Here is a 19,413-nt window from a genome sequence, read left to right as displayed (position 1 = left end):
CGTAGTACTTCTCAAACCAGTGTTTGTTTTATTAAAGTAGTTTTCTCCTTTCGAGGCATTTTTGCTAAGCAGAGAGAAAAAGTACCTATGACGAGTGGATCGAAATGCGGCTCCCTTACGGAACAGAAAGTTTACTAACTCAGATGTATTCAGTTGAGAGCAAATACCGGAAAAGCAGTTTTTTTTAAGGTTTAGTTTTTCATGATGGGACTTCATGATGACCTAAAATGTTTCACGTTGCAAACCCTAATTTAAGGGCTGCCCAGAAACCTCAGTGCCGTGCTCCTGCTGTATAAGCTGTACAGAACATAGTTAAGACCATATTGATTTTTTTTAAAAAGATTTTCTTTATTTATTTGACAGAGAGATATCACAAGTAGGCAGAGAGGCAGGCAGAGAGAGAGAAGGGGGGAAGCAGGCTCCCCGCTGAGCAGAGAGCCTGATATGGGACTCGATCCCAGGACCCTGAGATCATGACCCGAGACGAAGGCAGCAGCTTAACCCACTGAGCCACCCAGGTGCCCGAGACCATATTGATTTTTTTTTTTAAAGATTATTTATTTATTTATTTGACAGAGAGAGAGAGATCACAAGTAGGCAGAGAGGCAGGCAGAGAGAGAGAGAGGAGGAAGCAGGCTTCCTGCTGAGCAGAGAGCCCGACACGGGACTCGATCCCAGGACCCTGAGATCACCTAGGCGCCCCCATATTGATTTTTATAGTACATCTGGAATCATACATATTTTCAATACTTTTAAACCTTCCTATTTTTTGCTTGTTGTGTTTGTCCATTCTTTTCCACAGCATGGCTGCCTGGTGGCAGTGCCCAGATCCCTATTAATGTATCAAACACTGCCAGGATGAATTGAGGCCAGTTCCAGGAACCATGTGTGTCGCCAGTATATGAATAGGTTTTTGCTGCAACGCCTCCTTATACTAATTCTGACATTTCTAGCTGAAACTTCCATTATATTTTCTTTCTTTCATACACTGGGGTTGTCCATTACTCATAAAGGCTTATGTACTTCATTCGTCTTTGGCTTCTTAATACATCTTTAGCATTTTCATAAAAACATCTATTTCTGCTCATATACTGTCGCCTTCCCTGGAGAATTTGCCTTTATTCATTGTGTTAGGATATTAATTATTTAATCAATTTAATTTAATATAATTATTTTAATTATATTCTAATCTCCTAAAGATGGGAGGCCCTGCTGGTTTATAGAGAATTTTAAAAGTTCAATAGGATCCCTCTAAGTCGAGGTTTCTCAACCTTGGCACAGATGACATTTGGAGCTAGGTAACTGTTTGGTTTTGGGAGGGGGGAAGCCTGTCCCATGCGGTTGGTTGGGGGTTGGGGGGATGTTTAGCAACATCCCTGGTTTCCACCCACCAGATACCAGGCATACCTGCCCCCTCACCTCCAGCTGTGACAACCAAAAATGTCTTCAGACATTGCGAAATGTCCCCTGAGGGGTAAAATCACCCACTTCCCCTTCACTGAGAACCATTATTGTAGAAGATGGAAAACACCTACCATTTGGCCTTAGCTCCTTAGCAGTTGTCAGGGTAAGAGCTCTGAGTTCTAGGACAAATGGCTCCATGGGGAATGACTAAGTAAAGAGAGCAGAGGCAGTAGTGATTAAGACTGGCTGGTAAGTTAGCATGAAAAAGCAAGTTCAAAGCCGAGAACTCAGAGGTGTGAGGTAAGCCATCCTGAATCCTCGCAATTACAACATGTTGGAAAGCCTGTTGGCTTGGACAGAAGTGTTTGGTGCTCTTAAAGCCAGAGTTTTCCATATTCTAGAAACAACTCACCGATGAAGCCTCACTTGCCTAGCCTGTGTTGCCATATTTCGGGCAGTCAGATTTGATAGAAGCAATACATTTTTGTGCAGCTGTTTGACACGGCTGATTTGACACAGCTGTTTTTGGTGGCCGACAGTGAGGGTGGGGGTAGATTTTTCGCCACCGGAACGGCCGAGTTTTTAATACCATGTAGCAAGCTCATCAGATGGGCATCCCTGACTCCTCGGGCTGCACACCAGGATCTGCGGTGGATGAGGGATACGATGGGCCACTCCAAAAAAGAAGGTGGAAGCTTAATGGTTTATTTCACCAGGTCAGATCGTCCCTGCAGGAATATGTCCTCAAACCAAAATGCCTAAAGCAGGACAGCTGGCCTCAGATGGTCACACGCCCTATTTGGGCTGTGTTGACCATATCCATCACCTGGTTTGTGCGAATGTCACCTATCTGATTTTTTTTTTTTTTAAGATTTTATTTATTTATTTGACAGACAGAGATCACAAGCAGGCAGACAGGCAGGCAGAGAGAGGGAGAGGAGGAAGCAGGCTCCCTGCAGAGCAGAGAGCCTGATGCGGGACTCGATCCCAGGACCCTGAGATCATGACCTGAGCCGAAGGCAGCGGCTCAACCCACTGAGCCACCCAGGCGCCCCGTCACCTATCTGATTTTGCGTGAGCGGCTATCTCATTCCGCACGGCGGGGTGGGGAGGCATCCACAAGCTCACATTTTGAAAGAAACGTGTTGACTCCATCAGTTCTGAGCCACACAAAACCTTGTACAAAACACTTGATTCCTGAAACCTTAGTTTCATTGTCTGTGGAATGGGGATAATAAAAGCACCCAGTGCGCAATGTCATGAGATAATACTTACATGGTTCTCAACACTGTTAGTCATGATTGTGATGATTATAGCATGAACTAAAAAATGGACTTATTCAGCTTTCTGTTTTTAAGATTTATTTACTTATTTTAGAGAGAGGGAGATCGTACAAGTGGAAGGGACAGAGCCAGAGGGAGAAAGAATCTCAAGCAGATTGCACTGAGCATAGAGTCTGACACGGGACTCGATCTCAGAACCCTGAGATCACAGCCTGAGCCGAAACCATGAGTCAGTCACTCAACTGACTACACCACCCAGGCGTCCCGGTATTTGGTTTTCTACGTTGTCTTCTAGTAGGATAATGTTCAGGAGGATAGTGCCAAGTAGCCGGAGGGTCTTAGCAGCTATGGTTTCGCGCTTCCTGCACACACAGAGTTAAGAGCCTGCTTGCAATGTGGGAGGCCCAGGTCAAAACTACAATGTCTCCAGGATGTCCAGCTGCACCCTGGCTTGGACTCTGAGGTTGTAATAAATTGGTCATTTCCTCGTGGGAATCAGGCCTGACCTGATTTAGTCAGAGGGGCTGATTTAGTCTACCAGAGCTAGTTTTGTCTTGCCCATGACTATTTTTGCTCTCAGTCTCTGGTACAAAGTTTTATTTTATAGAAATATATTTTTTTAAGATTTTATTTATTTATTTGAGAGAGAGAGAGAGAGAGATAGTGAGAGCATGAGCGAGGAGAAGGTGAGAGGGAGAAGCAGACTCCCCGTGGAGCTGGGAACCCTAGGCAGGACTTGATCCTGGGACCCCGGGATCATGACCTGAGCTGAAGGCAGTTGCTTAACCAGCTGAGCCACCCAGGCACCCTATTTTATAGGAATCTTAAGGAACCAAGAACTTCATAAGGGGACATATGGGTTCTCTGTTAACCTTAATCTTTTGGGGGAGACCAGAATATTACATTAGGTCATGCTGTTCAGAAGCTACTACTTCTTATGATTAACCAGAGTTAGGAAATTGGCCTTTTCCAATCAAATATATTATTTTCCTTCATATTTGACCATTTCATTAAAAAAAAATTGCCATAGAGAACAGGTTTCTAACACATTCTCTAGTTTCTATACAACATAATATTATATATTTAAAAAAGAAAACACGTACTACATGTGCCTACTTCAGAGCAAAGGGATTTAACTGTGTTTATTTTTTAATTGCTTTTTGTGGATACTTTGTGACACTAGATTTGTTTTTCCTTCTATAGGGAATGCTTCAACGGAGAAGAATGGTGTTTCTTTCAGTGTTCAGAATGGAGATGTGTGCCTTCATGATTTCACTGGAAAACAGCACATGTTTACTGAGAAAGAAGATGTGTGCAACGGTAAAAGCCGTATCGCTCTCAGAAGGACTTCAAAGCGGGGAAGTTTACACTTTATTGAGCAAATGTGATTCCTTTTTCTAAAAACAAAGCATGATGCTTGACAGTGTGAAAATGTCCAATTTTACCTTTTACACAATGTGAGATGTGTGAAAATCAACTAATTTTATACTCAGCAACCTCTGGAGGAACATATGCTAATTGAGGGCAATGGTTATTGGAAGAGGAAACCCAAGACATTATCCATGGTTTTTAGACATTTGCCATCTGGTTTTTAACCTTCATTTTAAAAGAAGGTTGGGTTTAAACAATACAGTAAGAATAAGACTCGTTTAAAATCAAAGTAGTTCATTTCTAGCCGTATTCTAAAGAGGCCGAGTCATCTATGATAAGGTCCGATAAAGCAACTGTTGACTTCAGCCTGTTGGTGAGTTCAGTTGTGCATGCCTTTGTTGTAAATAAGCTAAATTCTAGTGACCCCCATGTCAAATATCTTCTACATTTCTTGTATTTATTTTCTACTGTGTAAATTAATTTCTTTGTAGAATCGTGGTTGTGTTATTGTGTCTAATGTGATAATTCAGAAAATCCTTGCTGGTTCAGTGAATTCTAAAGCTCCTTTTGGAGATTATATGGGATGTGAAATACGGAAGCTTCACTGAAATCAAGAAATAATGGTGCCAGCCCAACTGGAAAAAATGACAGTGCCACAATTAGCTCATTAGTGCCTTTGAGCAAGTTGGAAAAATGTGCCCCCACTCCCCGGGCAGACACAGCCCCGAGTGCTCATGGTTTGGCAGACAAAGTGGGGGGGCATATTTTAGCCCCATGTATCCTCTTGGGTGCACCCTTGTGTAGGGCACCAAGTGTACAACAAACGTGGCAGCCAATCCCAGTGCCCATCTCCTGACCTCATTCCTAGTCAGCAGATTATGGAACCTGCACCAAGATGTTTCACCTAGTACCTTGGCCACAGAGAAGGATGGAACCGTGATCTAGACCATCTGTCAGGAAAATTGTGAATGTGGAGGAGATCCGTACACCGCCACTTCTCACATCCCCAGAGCCTTTCAGACAAGGGGAGGAGAGTAGGATTGATTCCCTTTTAAAGGAGAGGTAGATGAAGAAAAAAAAAATCCTATTGCTGTTCTTTAAAAGGCAACTGCATAGTACTTTAGTTGTCATGACTGGTACTTTCTGGGCCAGCCAGACTTACGATTATTTTTTAAAAGGTGTCAAGTCTTGAAGAATGTATAGTGACAAGGGGGAGCAGCTGTTGGGAGCGTGAACTATCCTGCAATGCTATTGTTTCCGTATGTATCAAACCCTGATTGCTCTTAGTTACAGAGGGTTTATCGTGCTTCCTGGCTATAGCGGCCTGAGCTACGCCTCAGGAGTGTCCTGATGAGGAACCTTGCAAAACCCTGTAGTTAGGTCTTTCACTACAGTTCCCTCGCATATATTTCAAGGGAAGGTCGTAGCCCCAGCTAACCATAGTAATAATGTAATACACCTCTGTGAGTGCTGATTTGCCTTTGCAATATTTCTTCTCTGATTTATTTAATTGTCTTGTATTTATGTCAGAATCGACAAAAATGTTAAGATCGCCAAAATAAATTTGTAGTTCAGTCCTTCGAGTTTGAAAGCTTTCACTGAGAGAAGGCGATCGTGATCTCCTTCCCCGGCAGCGTGGCGTGTGAGTGGCCTGACACGGAGGAACGCGACGGGAACATCTTCTGGCAAACAGCAGACACACAGTGACTGTGAGGCTAGAGCAAGGTTCCTCCCCATGAGATCAGTTCCTGAGGTCTCTTTTTCATTTTTCCCGTACAGTCTTTCAAGCCTCCCTTTTTAACACATGTTGCCATCGGCCTTCGCAGCCCCGGATTTGGATCCCTTTCCTCCATGTCTCCGCATCCTCAGCATTGAGCAGTAGGATTTCGAGAAGGGGAAGACAGGATTTGGGGCTTCTGGGGGACCTGATGAGTGTGGGGGAGCCACAGCTGGGGGAAGCTGGCCTTGATTCCGTAAGAGGTCTTTGAGCAGTCGCTCCTGTGATGCTCCACTGCCTCAAAGATGTTGAAGATTAAATTGTTGAGGAAGGCGGTGAGATACCTGAGATTTGGGTGTGAGATCTCAGAGACAGAATCTCCAGGAGAGGATGTAATCTGAGTGTACACCAGAGGATGCCCAGTGGCCGGTGTTCTTTAGATTCTGTCCGTGCCCCCTCATTTTCCCTCTTATGTTTTGTGTTTGAGCTGTGGTCCTTAAGCCAAATTCTCTTGTCTTTTTTTTTTTTTTCCTTCACATGGATAAGGGGCAGGATAGAGAGAATGTTCCTGAGAAACAACCTTCTTTGAGTTTAAAATTGGTCTCACAATCTGAGACTCCAATGAAGGAGACAGAAGTGCTAGTATGAGGAGGCAAGGCATGTCACAGCAGTGACCAGTATTTGAAGAAGAATTTCCTCAGAACATTCGAGAAGTTTTTCCCCCAAACACACTGCAATCATTAATCCCACAGAGTAGCTCTTAACTTCAGGGAGCAGCATCAGGACTAGTCTCAGCAAGAATGGTGAAATGGCTTCCTTTGGGATACTGGGTTGTATCTAATGTGGTCATCTAGAAAGGAGGTTAGTTTGAAGGCCATTTTGACAAAGGGCTACTTTATTTAATGAACAGTTTTCTGAATGGACTAGTGTGTTAACATTTTTTTTCTCCATAACGGCATTTTAGGGACTATTCAGTTTTGTCTGTGCCTCAGTTTCAACTGATGCGGTTGGAGTCTGAAGGACAGGAAAAAGGAAACACTGGGTGGACATAAAAACATAATCTTGAATGAGCAGAATTCTTGTCAGTAGATTCTTTTTTTCTTTATTCTAGGTACAGCATCAAAATGTTGGGGCAGACAAAAATTGAATACATTCTTCCAGAATATATTCTTTTAAATATGTCTGTATATTCTTCACTGAGAAGAAATATTACACTCCTTGGTGTTTCTACTCTTTACCTATTAGTCTCAAACTAGCTACAGGAATCTGGAACAGAGACAAATCGTACATTCTTTTTTGTTGTTGTTTTTTTTTTTTTAAAGATTTTATTTATTTATTTGACATAGAGAGATCACAAGTAGGCAGAGAGACAGGCAGTGAGAGAGGGGAGGAAGCAGGCTCCCCGCTGAGCAGAGAGCCCGATGTGGGACTCGATCCCAGGACCCTGAGATCATGACCTGAGCCGAAGGCAGCGGCTTAACCCACTGAGCCACCCAGGCACCCCAAATCGTACATTCTTTAAAATACTACAATAAAGATGATTGCCAGTCAAAAAAGATTTGTCATAGAAATAACGAAATTCAGTACATTGGCTCTTTTCAGAAAATTCATTCAGAATGGACCCTCTCCTTTGTGTCAAAGATGGGGTGCTCTTCCTTAGGGTCAAAAATTTGAGCCTTCCAGAAGAAACCCTGGATAGTTTCTACCTTGGTCTGCTGACATGGGGCTCTCTGGGAACTTCATAGACCTGAACCGCAATGGCAGGACAATGAGACAGACCCTCTGGATGAGGTCAGAGAAGTCCTGTGTGGACCCTAGAGTCCACTTTTGGGCTTTCATGTCTACAAAGATCATGAATCCGCTTCAGAAAGAAGAACTTACCCCATCATGTTCCATACCTGATTCTTGACGAATATTTGAGAAATGACTTGGAGACAGGTTTCTGTCTATTGGATCACAGCCAGAGAAAGGGTTCATGGATATAGAAACCAAGAGATGGAAATTTTGCATCTTACGGACATAGGGATACTAAGATAGGAGACTGTTGTTTATATAGCTCAGCATAAGCTGACCATAAGGTCCAAATATGCATGGAAATTTTAAAAGCTAAAAGCTAAAAAGGAGTAGCTTTCCTTGTTGGTTTTATCCTTGAATTTCAAGCTTATAGAAAATGTAGCTGATACGATAATATTCATTAAAGCATAGACCAAAGCTTAAGAATGTAGGCTAGGTATTCATCAAAAGGGGCATATGCGTGCATAGAAGAATTTACTAAGAATGGGATAAATGGAAAATGTTTCTATACTGGATGGAAATGACAGGTAATGAGCAAAGGTTATCCGTCATTTCCCCCTATGGCTGCAAAATGTATTCTTGAAGAAGTACTCCGTGTGAACAAAAATAGTAATGAAGAAATAATTCCATTCCAGCTTTTCGATGCACAATATATGAATTCTAGTAAGAGTACATACTCCGAGTCCAAAAGAGATTCAATGGTGATAACTTAATGTTTAATGTTATTTACCCCTAGACTGTTACAAATTCTGCATGGAGGCACATCACATAGATTGCTGAATAATTTAAGAGTCAATAATAAGAAAAAAGTATGTGACATGATGTGGGTTTGGGTGCTATAGTTGAGTGACAGATTTATGATATGGAATTTCTAAAGTGAATTCAGTTAAGGGAACCCAGTTAGCAGGACTGATTTTCTTTCATTCATTCAACACTGAGTTACAACTACATGCTCAACACTGCTTCAGACATGGCAGGAGATTTCAAAGCCTTTTTTTTTTTTTTAATTAATTAATTTATTTGAGAGAGCACAAGCAGGCAGAGGGAGAGGGAGAAGCAGGCTCCCCTCCAAGCAGAGGGCCCCACATGGGGCTGATCCCAGGACCTTGGGATCACAACCTGAGCCAAAGGCAGATGCTTAACCAACTGAGCTACCCAGGCGCACCCCAAGACTTTTAAGATTTTTATTTATGGTTGGGTGCAGGAGGGGGAGGGAGAGACCATCCTAAACAGACTTCATGCTGAGCTCCGAGCCCTAGGGGGTGGTGGGGGGAGGGCCCTGGATCTTACCACCCCGAGATAACCACTGGAGTGAAAACCAAGCCTCACCCCTAAACCAAGCTACCCAGACACCCCTCAAAAGGCTGTTTGAATGAGTATCTTAGAATCCAGTTACAAAAGCATGCCTCATCTGAAAACAAAAATAACACATGGAAATATATTGTCAAATGACAGATGAAAATAGCTATGATTTATGAAATACTTTTCTATGAGCTAGGCATGGTGCTCAGTGCTTTACATTCATCCCCTTGATGTTAGCCGCCTTTGGAAGTAGGTGGTATTATCCCCATTTTACAGATGAGAACCTGAATTTCAAACTGCTGCAGTGGCAATGCTGAAGCTCACACTTGTCAATGGCAGAACCGGAATTTGAATTTAATTTGCACTGACTCCGAAACCTAAGTTCTTACAAAGAAATTAGATGGCAATTCAGAGAATAGGGAGGGCTTCTAGGAGGGGGGAATTGAGTTGACACTTAAAGGATAGGCTTCAGGGGTGCCTGGGCCGCTCAGGTGGTTAAGCGGCTGCCTTCAGCTCAGGTCACGATCACTGGATTCCTGGATGGAGCTCCCGCAAGGGGCTCCCTGCTTAGCGAGTCTGCTTCTCACTCTTCCTCTGCCTTTCCCCCTGGCTCATTCTGGCAAATAAATAAATAAATAAAATCTTTAAAAAAAAAAAAAAGGATAGGCTTCAGGTAGGCGACGAAGAGGAGTGGCCTACTTGGTCAAGCTTACAGTAAATGCATGGAGAGTAGAAAAGGGCTTCTGAAAATTACATTAGCCAAGCTGTCCAGTGGAACAGATTTTGTTGGAAAATGAACACTGGGTCAAAGATTGAACTGTAGGTAATCAGCCGCTGCGAAAATGCCAATTTCACGTTGTAGGCTTGTAGGAGGTGGACTACAGGCCTGACTTGCAGAACCGAGATCAGGGGCAGTGCCTACAGGAAGCGAAAGGGGGAGGGGGTTGTGCCCCCTTTCATTCCCTGAGAGGCCACACTACTCGGCTATCGCTCAGTGGTGGAGACTGCGGTGGAGACGCAGCCAGATAGATAATTATGATCCAGCCCAGGTGGCCGCGGTCGGCGGGCCTACTTCCCCGGCCTCCCGTTAGGTTGGCTGCCCATTCCCCCGGCCTCCTGGCAACTCGGGGAGGAGCCCTGGAACCCGTCTTTCATCTCCCTGATGCCGCGGGGGCGGGACTGGAAGGCGGGGTCGTCGATGCGGCTGTGAGCTCATCCCAGGACGGGGCGGGGCCACAAGCGACCGTATTAGGGGCGTTCTGCGCCTCCGGCGAAGCGTCCCCCTTACCTTGTTCCTCAAGCCCCGCTCCGCGGGTTCCGCTCCGCGGCAGGGCGGAGCCGGAGGCGGGCCCAGAGGTGGGGCCTGGGGCGGGCCCAGGGCGTCCAGGTGGTCACCGCGGAAGGGCCTGTTTCCCTAGCTTCCCCTGGGATCGACGGCTGGCGGGGAGGTAAGGGGCTCAGGGAGGCAATTTGGTTCCCGCCCGGAACATAGTAGTCCGGTACTCCTGTGGGCCACCCCCTTTCCTTTCCGCCTTGAGCCGCGACTCGGAGGGTTGGGTTCCGCGGCGGGGGCGGGGCCGGGGGCGGGGCGGAAAGTGGGCTGCGGCCGGCGGGTGGGCTCCTCGCGGCGGCCGGCCCCGGGACTCCTCCAGACCGCTCGAAGACGTAAAAGGCCCGCCGGGGTCCTCGTTGTTTCACGTCCAGAACCTAGTTCCTCGCGTCTTCCGCGGGGCTGTCCGGGACCAGCGGGTGTGGAGAGTGCGGCCGGCCTGGTCCGGGGAGGGCCCGCCTTAGCGCCAGCCCTCATCACCGCCCCCGCGTTTTGCAGAGGAGTGAAACTCTGGTTGGCTTGCTTTCCAATCATACTTTGGCTCTTTCATTTTAAAAAGTCTCGAGCGCCCACAGCCGGGCACTGTCCCGAGAACTAACCCAGGCTGTAGTGTTTGGGAAGCAGGCCCGCTCGGCGGCCACAGTTTCGGGCGTCCCACCTCTGCACGGCCGGTCGGGCCCCGGCAGCACGCGGAGATGAGGAGCAGGAGCAATTCCGGGGTCCGCTTGGATGGCTACGCGCGGCTGGTCCAGCAAACCATCCTGTGCTACCAGGTAAGGAAGGACCACCCGAGCAGCCCTCTCGTGGCACTCGTTCCCCTACCCAACCCCCTCCCGGTCCTGAGACTTCGCATTTAGGAGGTTTTCTTTTTTAAATCCGGTGCTTGCCGGCCAGTGACTACCCCCACCCCCATTCCACCCCATTCTCTTTCAGGGGACCGAAGGGCTGTGCGACCGCTCTTAACACAATTCTCTGACCTTTGTTGGGGTTCTAAGAGCTCCCCCCCCCGCCCGGTGTCCTGGGTACAAAAATGCGTTTTTGCGTTGACTGTTTTTTTTGGGGGGGGGGCGTTGAGAGAGGAGGTGTGTATAGGATGGACAGAAGGACGGGGACGGTGAACTCAGGACTGCCAGGGCGGTAGACAGGAGTGAAGAACCTCCTGAGGTTTGCATCCTGCTCCTCCAGAGTGTGGGGCAACTGTTCTTGCCCCTCCCGTGAGTTACCTGTTAGAGACCCACGTGCGAGGGCCGTTAGGGATTACTCTAGTTGATACTTTACAGATGAGGAAACTACAGGCCAAAAAGGTTAGGACATGTAGCAGGGTCAGAACCAAATGCAGGTCTTCTGCCCCCAAGTTTAAGGAGGACCTGTGAGGCTGCCCATGTGGTCTGAGGTACAAATATGCCTGCTGTTCTATATTACTGGACTAAAGTTCTATGTGGGCCCATCATGTAAGACCACTGGACTATTTTTATTCCTAATGAAGACAGCGGCTCTGTCCCTTTCCCTCAATCAGCAGCAACTATTAATAGGACCTCCCTGTCCGAGAAAGAGTGGCATTCCATAGTTAGAGGCTCAGCCTACACGTTGAGAACCGTTGTCATTCCCAGGCCACTGACCATTTTCACTTCTTAGCCAATTTCTCAGTCTTCTTTCCTCACTCATGAAATATTTATTGTGTACCTATTCTATGCAAGACGCTCTGTCAGGAGCTGGGCTTACAAAGAGGAATAAATGCTTGTAGTGCAGTGAGATTTATGCGTAGGGTATAGTTCCAGAGTCTTTTGTCTGAGCTCTTTGGGGCCAGGTGTGGTTTGCAAGGCAGAAATGTTTGGATTTTAGAAAGGTGTAATACACATATGTATTCTGTAATAACTGCAGTGGGCAGCATCCCTTAATCAAACTTTTTTTTTTTTTTTCCACATCTGAATGTGAATATTCACACCGAGTAGGAAAAGTAAAGACTTACAATAGCCTCACGTCACTTCAGGTCACCCTTTTGTCACCAAGCTTGCTGCAAACTTACGAAAACACTTTAGATTTTCAGAACTTATTGGCTTTTTAAAATTGCACATGAAGGACTGTGGTCCTTACTTGGGGAGTTTAACCCAGTTTGGGGAACAGGGATGGAGTCCTGGAAGAGATGACATTAAGTTGAGAATTAAAGAATTAGGCGGGCAAATGGTGGTTAATTTTTGCCTTCCTGATTGGAGTATGTATTATAATCACATCTACAGACTGTTTTAATTGAAGTTGGAAGGTTTTTCCCTGCCTTACTGTGAGGGAAGTGTCTTTAAGGAGAGCTGATGAAGCTTGGTTTCTGTGTCACACCTGTGTTTGTGTACCCAGCTCTACCTTGAATGACCTATTAGCATTTGCTCAACCTCTCAAGTCATCTGTAAAATGGGGACAATAACACCTACCTCCATGGAGGTATTGTGAAGAAAAAATTAGTGCCTAGTACGTTGCCTGGCATCCAGTAAGCAATCAGTAAACAGCGCTATTGGTGGTGTTATGACTTTAACATAGGCCACAGATACCTAGGCCACATGTCCTCACCTCACCACCGTGGGCCATGTTACTCCCTTTCCTGAAGGCCTTGATACAATTACTAATTGCTTTTCGGTCTATAAACGTAATTCTGTCTCTACATCGATGCAGTGAGATCCTTAAGCACAGAGGCCTCATCACTTTTGTTCCTTTTGTGCTAAGCAGTGTTCCTGGCACATGAAAGGTGCCGTGAAGTCCTTGTTGATAAAAATACTTCCATCAGGCTCTGAGCCATCCTAATGACCCAGCCATTGATCCAGGCTTGCCTTCTCTCAGGAGCAAAAGCACAGTCTTATTAAAGCAAATTTGCAGTGTTGGACTTTCCTCTCCAACATTTTAATGATTAAAAAAGAAAAAAAAGGTGTTTCAGCCTTTAGTGGTATTTATTTTGGGGGTAGTCGGTGAGAAGCTCTGGTATTTGTCCTCTTTATGCTTGTGGCTAACCAGAGTCCTCCAGGTAGAATTCGCTGGGAAATCCCATGAGTCTGCTTTTGCAGGCGCGAGCTCCTAGCCTCCGCCCCCGCCCCTGCCCCTGCCCATCCCGCCCCAACTGCTAGTCTTCGAAGTTGTAGATCATTAATCTATTTAGCATCTCATCTTTCTGAGGTCACCTAACTACTCTAAAAACAAATAAGCCACTTAATGTATATTTTACCATAAAAAAAATGAACGAGCTGGACTAGCGGTTTCTAAAATTTATGCTCTATCTCCCCATTTCCCGTAGATACATGGAGATGTTTATGAGGCATTTTTCAGTGTCAGCTGGTGCAAGCTCTGAACTGTTTCTGATTTGCTTTTTATTTTTTAAAGATTATTTATTTGAGAGAGATGGGGAGCATGAGCATGAGTGGGGAGAAGGGTAGAGGGAGAGGGACAGACTCCCCACTGCTGAGCAGTGAGCCAGCGGAGGGCACGGGGCTCCATCCCAGGACCCTGAGATCATGACCTGAACACAAGTCAGACGCTTAACTGACTGAGCCGCCCAGGTGCCCCTGATTTGCTTTTTAAATTGATTTCACTTGTTAGAAATCATTCAGTGTTAAATATGTCAAAATCCCAGTTATTCTTCAGTTTGAGGCAATAGGGTGTCAAACTAATTCCTTTTCCTGTATCTGTGCAAGGGAACAATTTTTTCATTAGTCATTTGTCAAATATATTTGCTACTAAATATTAATTAAATCTTAAAAGCAAAGAAGAAAAGAGCTATGTTTATGAAAGGGTCCTTTCGCAGGTATGGTTTTGTGTATACAGAGAATATAATTGTACATTCCAGGATTACCTTCAAGTAATTACTGAAAAAAAATTCCTAGATTTACTTTGGTCCAGATAATACTAATTACGTACATTTTTTGAATGTCTGTTCTGTTTGAAAGCTCATAACCAAAAGTGTTAGGTACAAAGTAGTTATAATATAGATCAGAAATGGTGATCAAGGCAGTAATTATAACTGCAGTTTATTTGGTATAAAAAGCAGATAATTAAGGGAGCAGAAAAGTTAGTAAATATTGCTTATTCAGTGCCAATGGAATTTAAAATGAAAAGAATGGGATAATTAAAAGATGGAGTAGGGAACAAATAGTATTAATAATAAAGACTAATTTGGGGCAAGTTTTAAAAAGATAAAATTAAGTACTGTGAAATAACACGGCAGAAGAATAGAATGGAAACCGGGTTAAAGCATTCTTAGGCCTTTATCACGTTAAGAAAGAGAGAGGTATTACATATTTAAATCAAGAATTTCTATGTAATGCTTGAATGTGAAGGGAATATATAACCTTAAAAAATTTTTTTGCAAGTATAACTTCTTTTTTTTTTTTTAACAGTATTATATTAGTTTCTGTGTATAATACAGTGCTCACATCACCTGGTGCTCACCATGACAGGTGCCCTCCCTAATCCCCATCAGCTACATCACCCTCCCCCTACCCAGGAATATATAATTTTTCAAACACTGGAGGAATAAAGAAAAATTGATCACGGCAAGAGAAGGAAGGAAAAGAGTGCTTAGGGAGAGAGGGAAGTTTAAAAAAAAAAGACAATACAAATAAGTACAATTATATTAGTGATCACAATAAATGTAAATGCTTAAATTAGCCAGGTAATAGAAATTATTTTTTTTAAGATTTTATTTATTTATTTGACAGATCACAAGTAGGCAGAGAGGCAGGGGAACAGGCTCCCCGCTGAGCAGAGAGCCTGATGCAATTCGGGGCTGGATCACAGAACCCTGGGATCATGACCTGAGCCGAAAGTACAGGCTTTAACCCACTGAGACACCCAGGTGCCCCGATAATAGAAATTATTAAAAAAAATTTAAAGATATATGTGGTTTTATTTGAGAGAGAGAAAGCTTGTACACAAGCCGGGCAGAGGGGGAGGAAGAAGCCAACTCTCCACTGAGCAGGGAGCCAGACCTGGGACTCCTTCCCAGGACCCTGGCATCATGGCCTGAGCAGAAGGCAGACGCTTAACCAATTGAGCCACCCAGGTGCCCCAAAATATATGTGGGTTCTAAGAAATAAAACAGTTAAGCAGTTGGTTCTTGGTTTCGGCTCAGGTCATGATCTCTGGGTCATGAGATTGAGCCCTGTGTTAAGACTCAACCTTTTTTTTTTTTTTTTTTTTAAGGCGAGAGATACAACCTTAAACGGGATACTCAAAGGTTGAAAGTAGTTTTGGGGTTTGTTTGTTTTTAAGATTTAAATAGTTTATTTATTTAGAGGAAGAAAGTGAGCAAGAGGGGTTTAGGAAGAGGGAGGGAATCCCAGGCAGACTCCCCACTGAGTGTGGACACTGTGGTGAGGCTTGATCTCACCACCCTGAGATCATTACCTAAACCAAAATCAAGAGTCGGACGCTTAACTGACTGAGCCACCCATGTGCCCTCAAAGGTTGATTATAGTTTAGTTAGACAAGATATATAGGCAGATGTTAAAGAAGAAATTGGTGTGATAATATTAATGTCAAACAGTAGATTTTGAAATTTTAAAAAATTTCATTATTAGGGATAAAAAACATTATTATTAAGTGATAAAAGGATAATTCACCAAGAAAATAAAGCAATTTTAAATCAGCAGAGTATAACAGCTTCAGAATGATTGAAGCAAAACTTGACCCAACTGTAGAAGTTAACAAATCCATAATCATATTAAGAACTTTTATACTCCCCTAAGACACTAATAGATCAAGCAGAGAAATAATTAGGACATAGAAAATTGGAGCATCATGAGGAACAAACTCAATCAAGTATACATCTGTAGAACTCTGCACCCCACTAATAGAAAATACGTATTTGTTTCAAACTTGCAAAGGTTTTTAAAAATTCATGACAAATTAGGGTATGAGAAAGTCTCAGAAGTATTTGAAGAATCAACTTCACGAACACCACAGTTTTTGCCAAAATGCAAGAAAGTTAGCAATAACAAGCAGCTGCTTAATCTCCAAGTATGTTTGGAATCTTACTAAGCCCACTTCTAAATATATCTCTATGGATCATGGATAGATATGTCATGGGGTGTGTGTGTGTGTATCTCTAAGAAGAAATTATAATGGAAATTATGAAATACCTAGAACTGAGTGACAGCAGGAGCATTCCAAATACAAATGAGATACAGCTAATGTGGGATATGAAATTTATGTTTTGAAATAAATATCGGAAAAGAAGAAAGACTTTAAAGTTAAGGAACTCATTGAGAATAGGATAACAGTACAGCCAAGAAAACAGAAGAAAGGAAATAATACAGGAACAAAAGTTAGTGTAAGATAACACAATAAGGGGGCGCCTGGGTGGCTCCATGGGTTAGAGCCTCTGCCTTCAGCTCAGGTCATGATCCCAGACCCTGGGATCGAGCCCCGCATTGGGCTCTCTGCTTGGCAGGGAGCCTGCTTCCCCCACACCCCATCTCTGCCTGCCTCTCTGCCTACTTGTGATCTCTGTCAAATAAATAAATAAAATCTTAAAAAACACACACAATAAGGATTGAGCAAACCAAAAGCTGTTTTTTAGTTTTTATTTTTTTTAAGATTTTATTTATTAGAGAGCAAGAGAGCATGAGCAGGGGAGGGGCAGAGGGAGAAGCAGACTCCCTGCTGAGCTGGGAGCGAGATGTGGGGCTTGATCCTGGGACTCTGGGGTCATGACCAGAGCCAAAGGCAGACACCCAACCAACTGAGCCACCTTGGTGCCCCAAAATTTCTTTTTTAGAAAAGACTAATAAATACATAAACTCTGGCAGGACTGATGGGAGCCGGGAAGGAGGGACAAATAATATTAGGAGAAAAAGGAAAAATGCTATAAATACTTTTTGACAGCATATGTGGATATGTTAAATGGACAGTTTTCTAGAACCATGTTAACAATGTTAACAAAAAATGAAATCCTAATTCAATCTGTAACTCTTAAAGAAATGTGTTGAGTCAGGAAAATATCCTAGTCCAGGGTGGGTTTACAAGACAAGGAATGAGGAACATCCAGAAGCTTATTTATTTATTCATCTTTGAAGGTGAAGGAATTTGGCTTTTATTCTAAGTGGGAAGGGAAGCCTTGAGAGGGTTTTGAGCAAATGAGTGACCTCTGAATAACGCTGGAAAAGAATCACTCCATCACCTGCATAGAATATGGTCTGTATGGGGTCACGAGGCAAAGCAGGGTGGCCAGTGAGGAAGCTTCTGCAGCTGGAGCATGATCGCTCAGACAAGGGTGGTTGCAGTAGAGCCCACTGGGAGGGGTGGAATCCGGGGGAAATTTTGCAGAGACCGAATTGCGTGGATTGCGTCTAAGGTGTGTGGAAAAAAGAGAAGTCCAGGATGAGTCCAGGGTTTTGACTTGAGCAGCTGGTGGGATGGAACTGACGTTTGCTGAGACGGGGAAGGTTGTGGAAGAGGAAATTTGGGGAGAACGATAAGGAGTTTTTACCAACTTTGAGGTGCCCATGAGGCATCCAGGTAGAAACAGTAAGTGGGCAATTGAATGTTTGAATCTTGACATAAGGGAGAGATCTGAGCTGGAGAGAAAAATCCGGGAGTTATATTGGTATGTATCTATGTGGTGTTTAAAAGGTCATGAGGCTGCATGAGATCACAGGAGTGAGTGTAGACAGAGTAAAAATGACGTTCAAAGAGGAGCTTTACACAAATGGAAAGATCCCAAAGGTCCAGAGCAGCTGCTAAGGAAGACTGAGCAGATGCAGAGTGAGAACCACTGGGGCAAAGTCCTAGAGTGAGCGAGAGGGCTGAAGTGTAGCACGCACGCACGCAGTGGGCAACCTTAAAGAGGAGCACAGAGAACTCCTCCGTCAAAACAAGAAGGGAGGGCACCTGGGTGGCTCAGTGGGTTAAAGCCTCTGCCTTCGGCTCAGGTCATGATCCCAGGGTCCTGGGATCGAGGCCCGCATCGGGCTCTCTGCTCAGCTGGGAGCCTGCTTCCTCCTCTCTCTCTGCCTGCTTCTCTGCCTACTTGTGATCTCTGTTAAATAAATAAATAAAAATCTTAAAAAAAAAAAAATAAAAACAAACAAACAAACAAAAACCAAGAAGGGAGCTGGGGTACATGGGCACCATATTCTCTTGATTATTTCCACTTTTTCAGTGAAACATAGGCACAGTCATCAGCTGAGAGTACAGATAGGAGTCATTGGAGGTTTGAAGAGTGAGAAGCTAGTATAAAATAGTCCTCCCTTCTGAAGGAAACCAAAGATTTTTAATATGATTATTGGACAGCACTGTGGGCCATTCATTTCCAGTGAGTTCCATCAGCATGGTTGTGTTTTTCTCCAGCCCCAGCGAGCTGCACCCCCAGAGTAGGCAGAGTCGGATTTAACCTGAGCTGGGGCTTTGCCCAGTGACTGCAGTGGGGGTGAGAGGGAGACCAGGATTAACAGATAACCCGGATCTTCAGCTGTTTCAGATAAAAGATAAAGAGGGATAACTCTTAACTCCTTTAATATGGCCAAGATACCATAGGCAAACAAGATATAATGAGAAATAATATTTGTGGAGGAAATTCATGTATGAATATTGATGTGAAATACAAAGTAAAATACTAATAAAATGAATCCAGCAAGGTATTAAAAAATGCATCATAATCGAGTGGAGTTTACCCAGGAATACAAGGAAATTTACTATAAGAAAATCTAATGCAATTTACCTCATTAATAAATTAAAGGAAAATATAGTGTGATCACCTCAATAGGTATAGAAAAGCATTTGATAAGATTCAGCATCTAGAATGATTTTTTAAAAACACCTCTTGGCAAACTAGGCATTCTAGGAAGTTGTATTATCTTGATAAAGCATAATGTTTAAAAAAATCTACAAACGGGTACCTGGGTGGTACATTTGGTTAAGCGTCCAGTTCTTGGTTTCAGCTCTAGTCATGATCTCAGAGTTGGGAGATTGAGTCCCTTGTCGCTTCCGTGCTCAGCTCGGGGTCTACTTGGGACTCTCTCTCCCTCCCTTTGTCCCTACCTATCTCCCTCTCCCATATAAATCAATAAATCTTTTTTTTTTTAATATCTACAAACATAACTAATGGCAAAAGATCAGAAACCATATCTTTAAAGTCAGGGACCTCAAGGGTCACCACTCTCACTCCTATTCTGCATTGTAATTATGACCCACATAACAGACCTTTAAAAAAAAAAAATGAGCGGTATAGAGATGAT

At 43.8% G+C, this 19,413-nt stretch overlaps 2 protein-coding genes across 8 annotated transcripts in view; both read left to right on the top strand.

The window, feature by feature from the left end:
* The window catches only part of ADGRG2 (adhesion G protein-coupled receptor G2), a 138,969-nt gene extending 133,334 nt beyond the window's left edge, over positions 1 to 5,635 (top strand). For all 3 annotated transcript variants that reach the window (XM_045089355.1, XM_045089356.1, XM_045089354.1), the window contains one exon: positions 3,891 to 5,635. In XM_045089355.1, the coding sequence (XP_044945290.1) occupies positions 3,891 to 4,075 (185 nt within the window). In that variant the 3' untranslated portion in view covers positions 4,076 to 5,635. The remainder of the gene's footprint in view (positions 1 to 3,890) is intronic.
* A 4,484-nt stretch (positions 5,636 to 10,119) lies between these two features.
* The window catches only part of PHKA2 (phosphorylase kinase regulatory subunit alpha 2), a 76,457-nt gene continuing 67,163 nt past the window's right edge, over positions 10,120 to 19,413 (top strand). The window contains exons 1-2 of one of the 5 annotated variants that reach the window (XM_045089349.1): positions 10,120 to 10,319; positions 10,761 to 10,974. In XM_045089349.1, coding sequence (XP_044945284.1) covers positions 10,897 to 10,974 — 78 coding nt within the window. In that variant the 5' untranslated portion in view covers positions 10,120 to 10,319; positions 10,761 to 10,896. Of the gene's footprint in view, positions 10,320 to 10,371; positions 10,975 to 19,413 lie in introns of those variants that run through there. The other 4 variants (XM_045089353.1, XM_045089350.1, XM_045089351.1 and 1 more) reach the window with 4 other exon arrangements.

The sequence above is a fragment of the Mustela putorius genome, unplaced genomic scaffold (genome assembly GCF_011764305.1).
Source record: "Mustela putorius furo isolate JIRA1106 unplaced genomic scaffold, ASM1176430v1.1 tig00003836_pilon_pilon_pilon, whole genome shotgun sequence".
In the NCBI taxonomy this organism is placed as follows: Eukaryota; Metazoa; Chordata; class Mammalia; order Carnivora; family Mustelidae; genus Mustela; species Mustela putorius.
The sequence above is the reverse complement of the archived record's forward strand: the minus strand, read 5'-3'. Positions and strand labels throughout refer to the sequence as shown.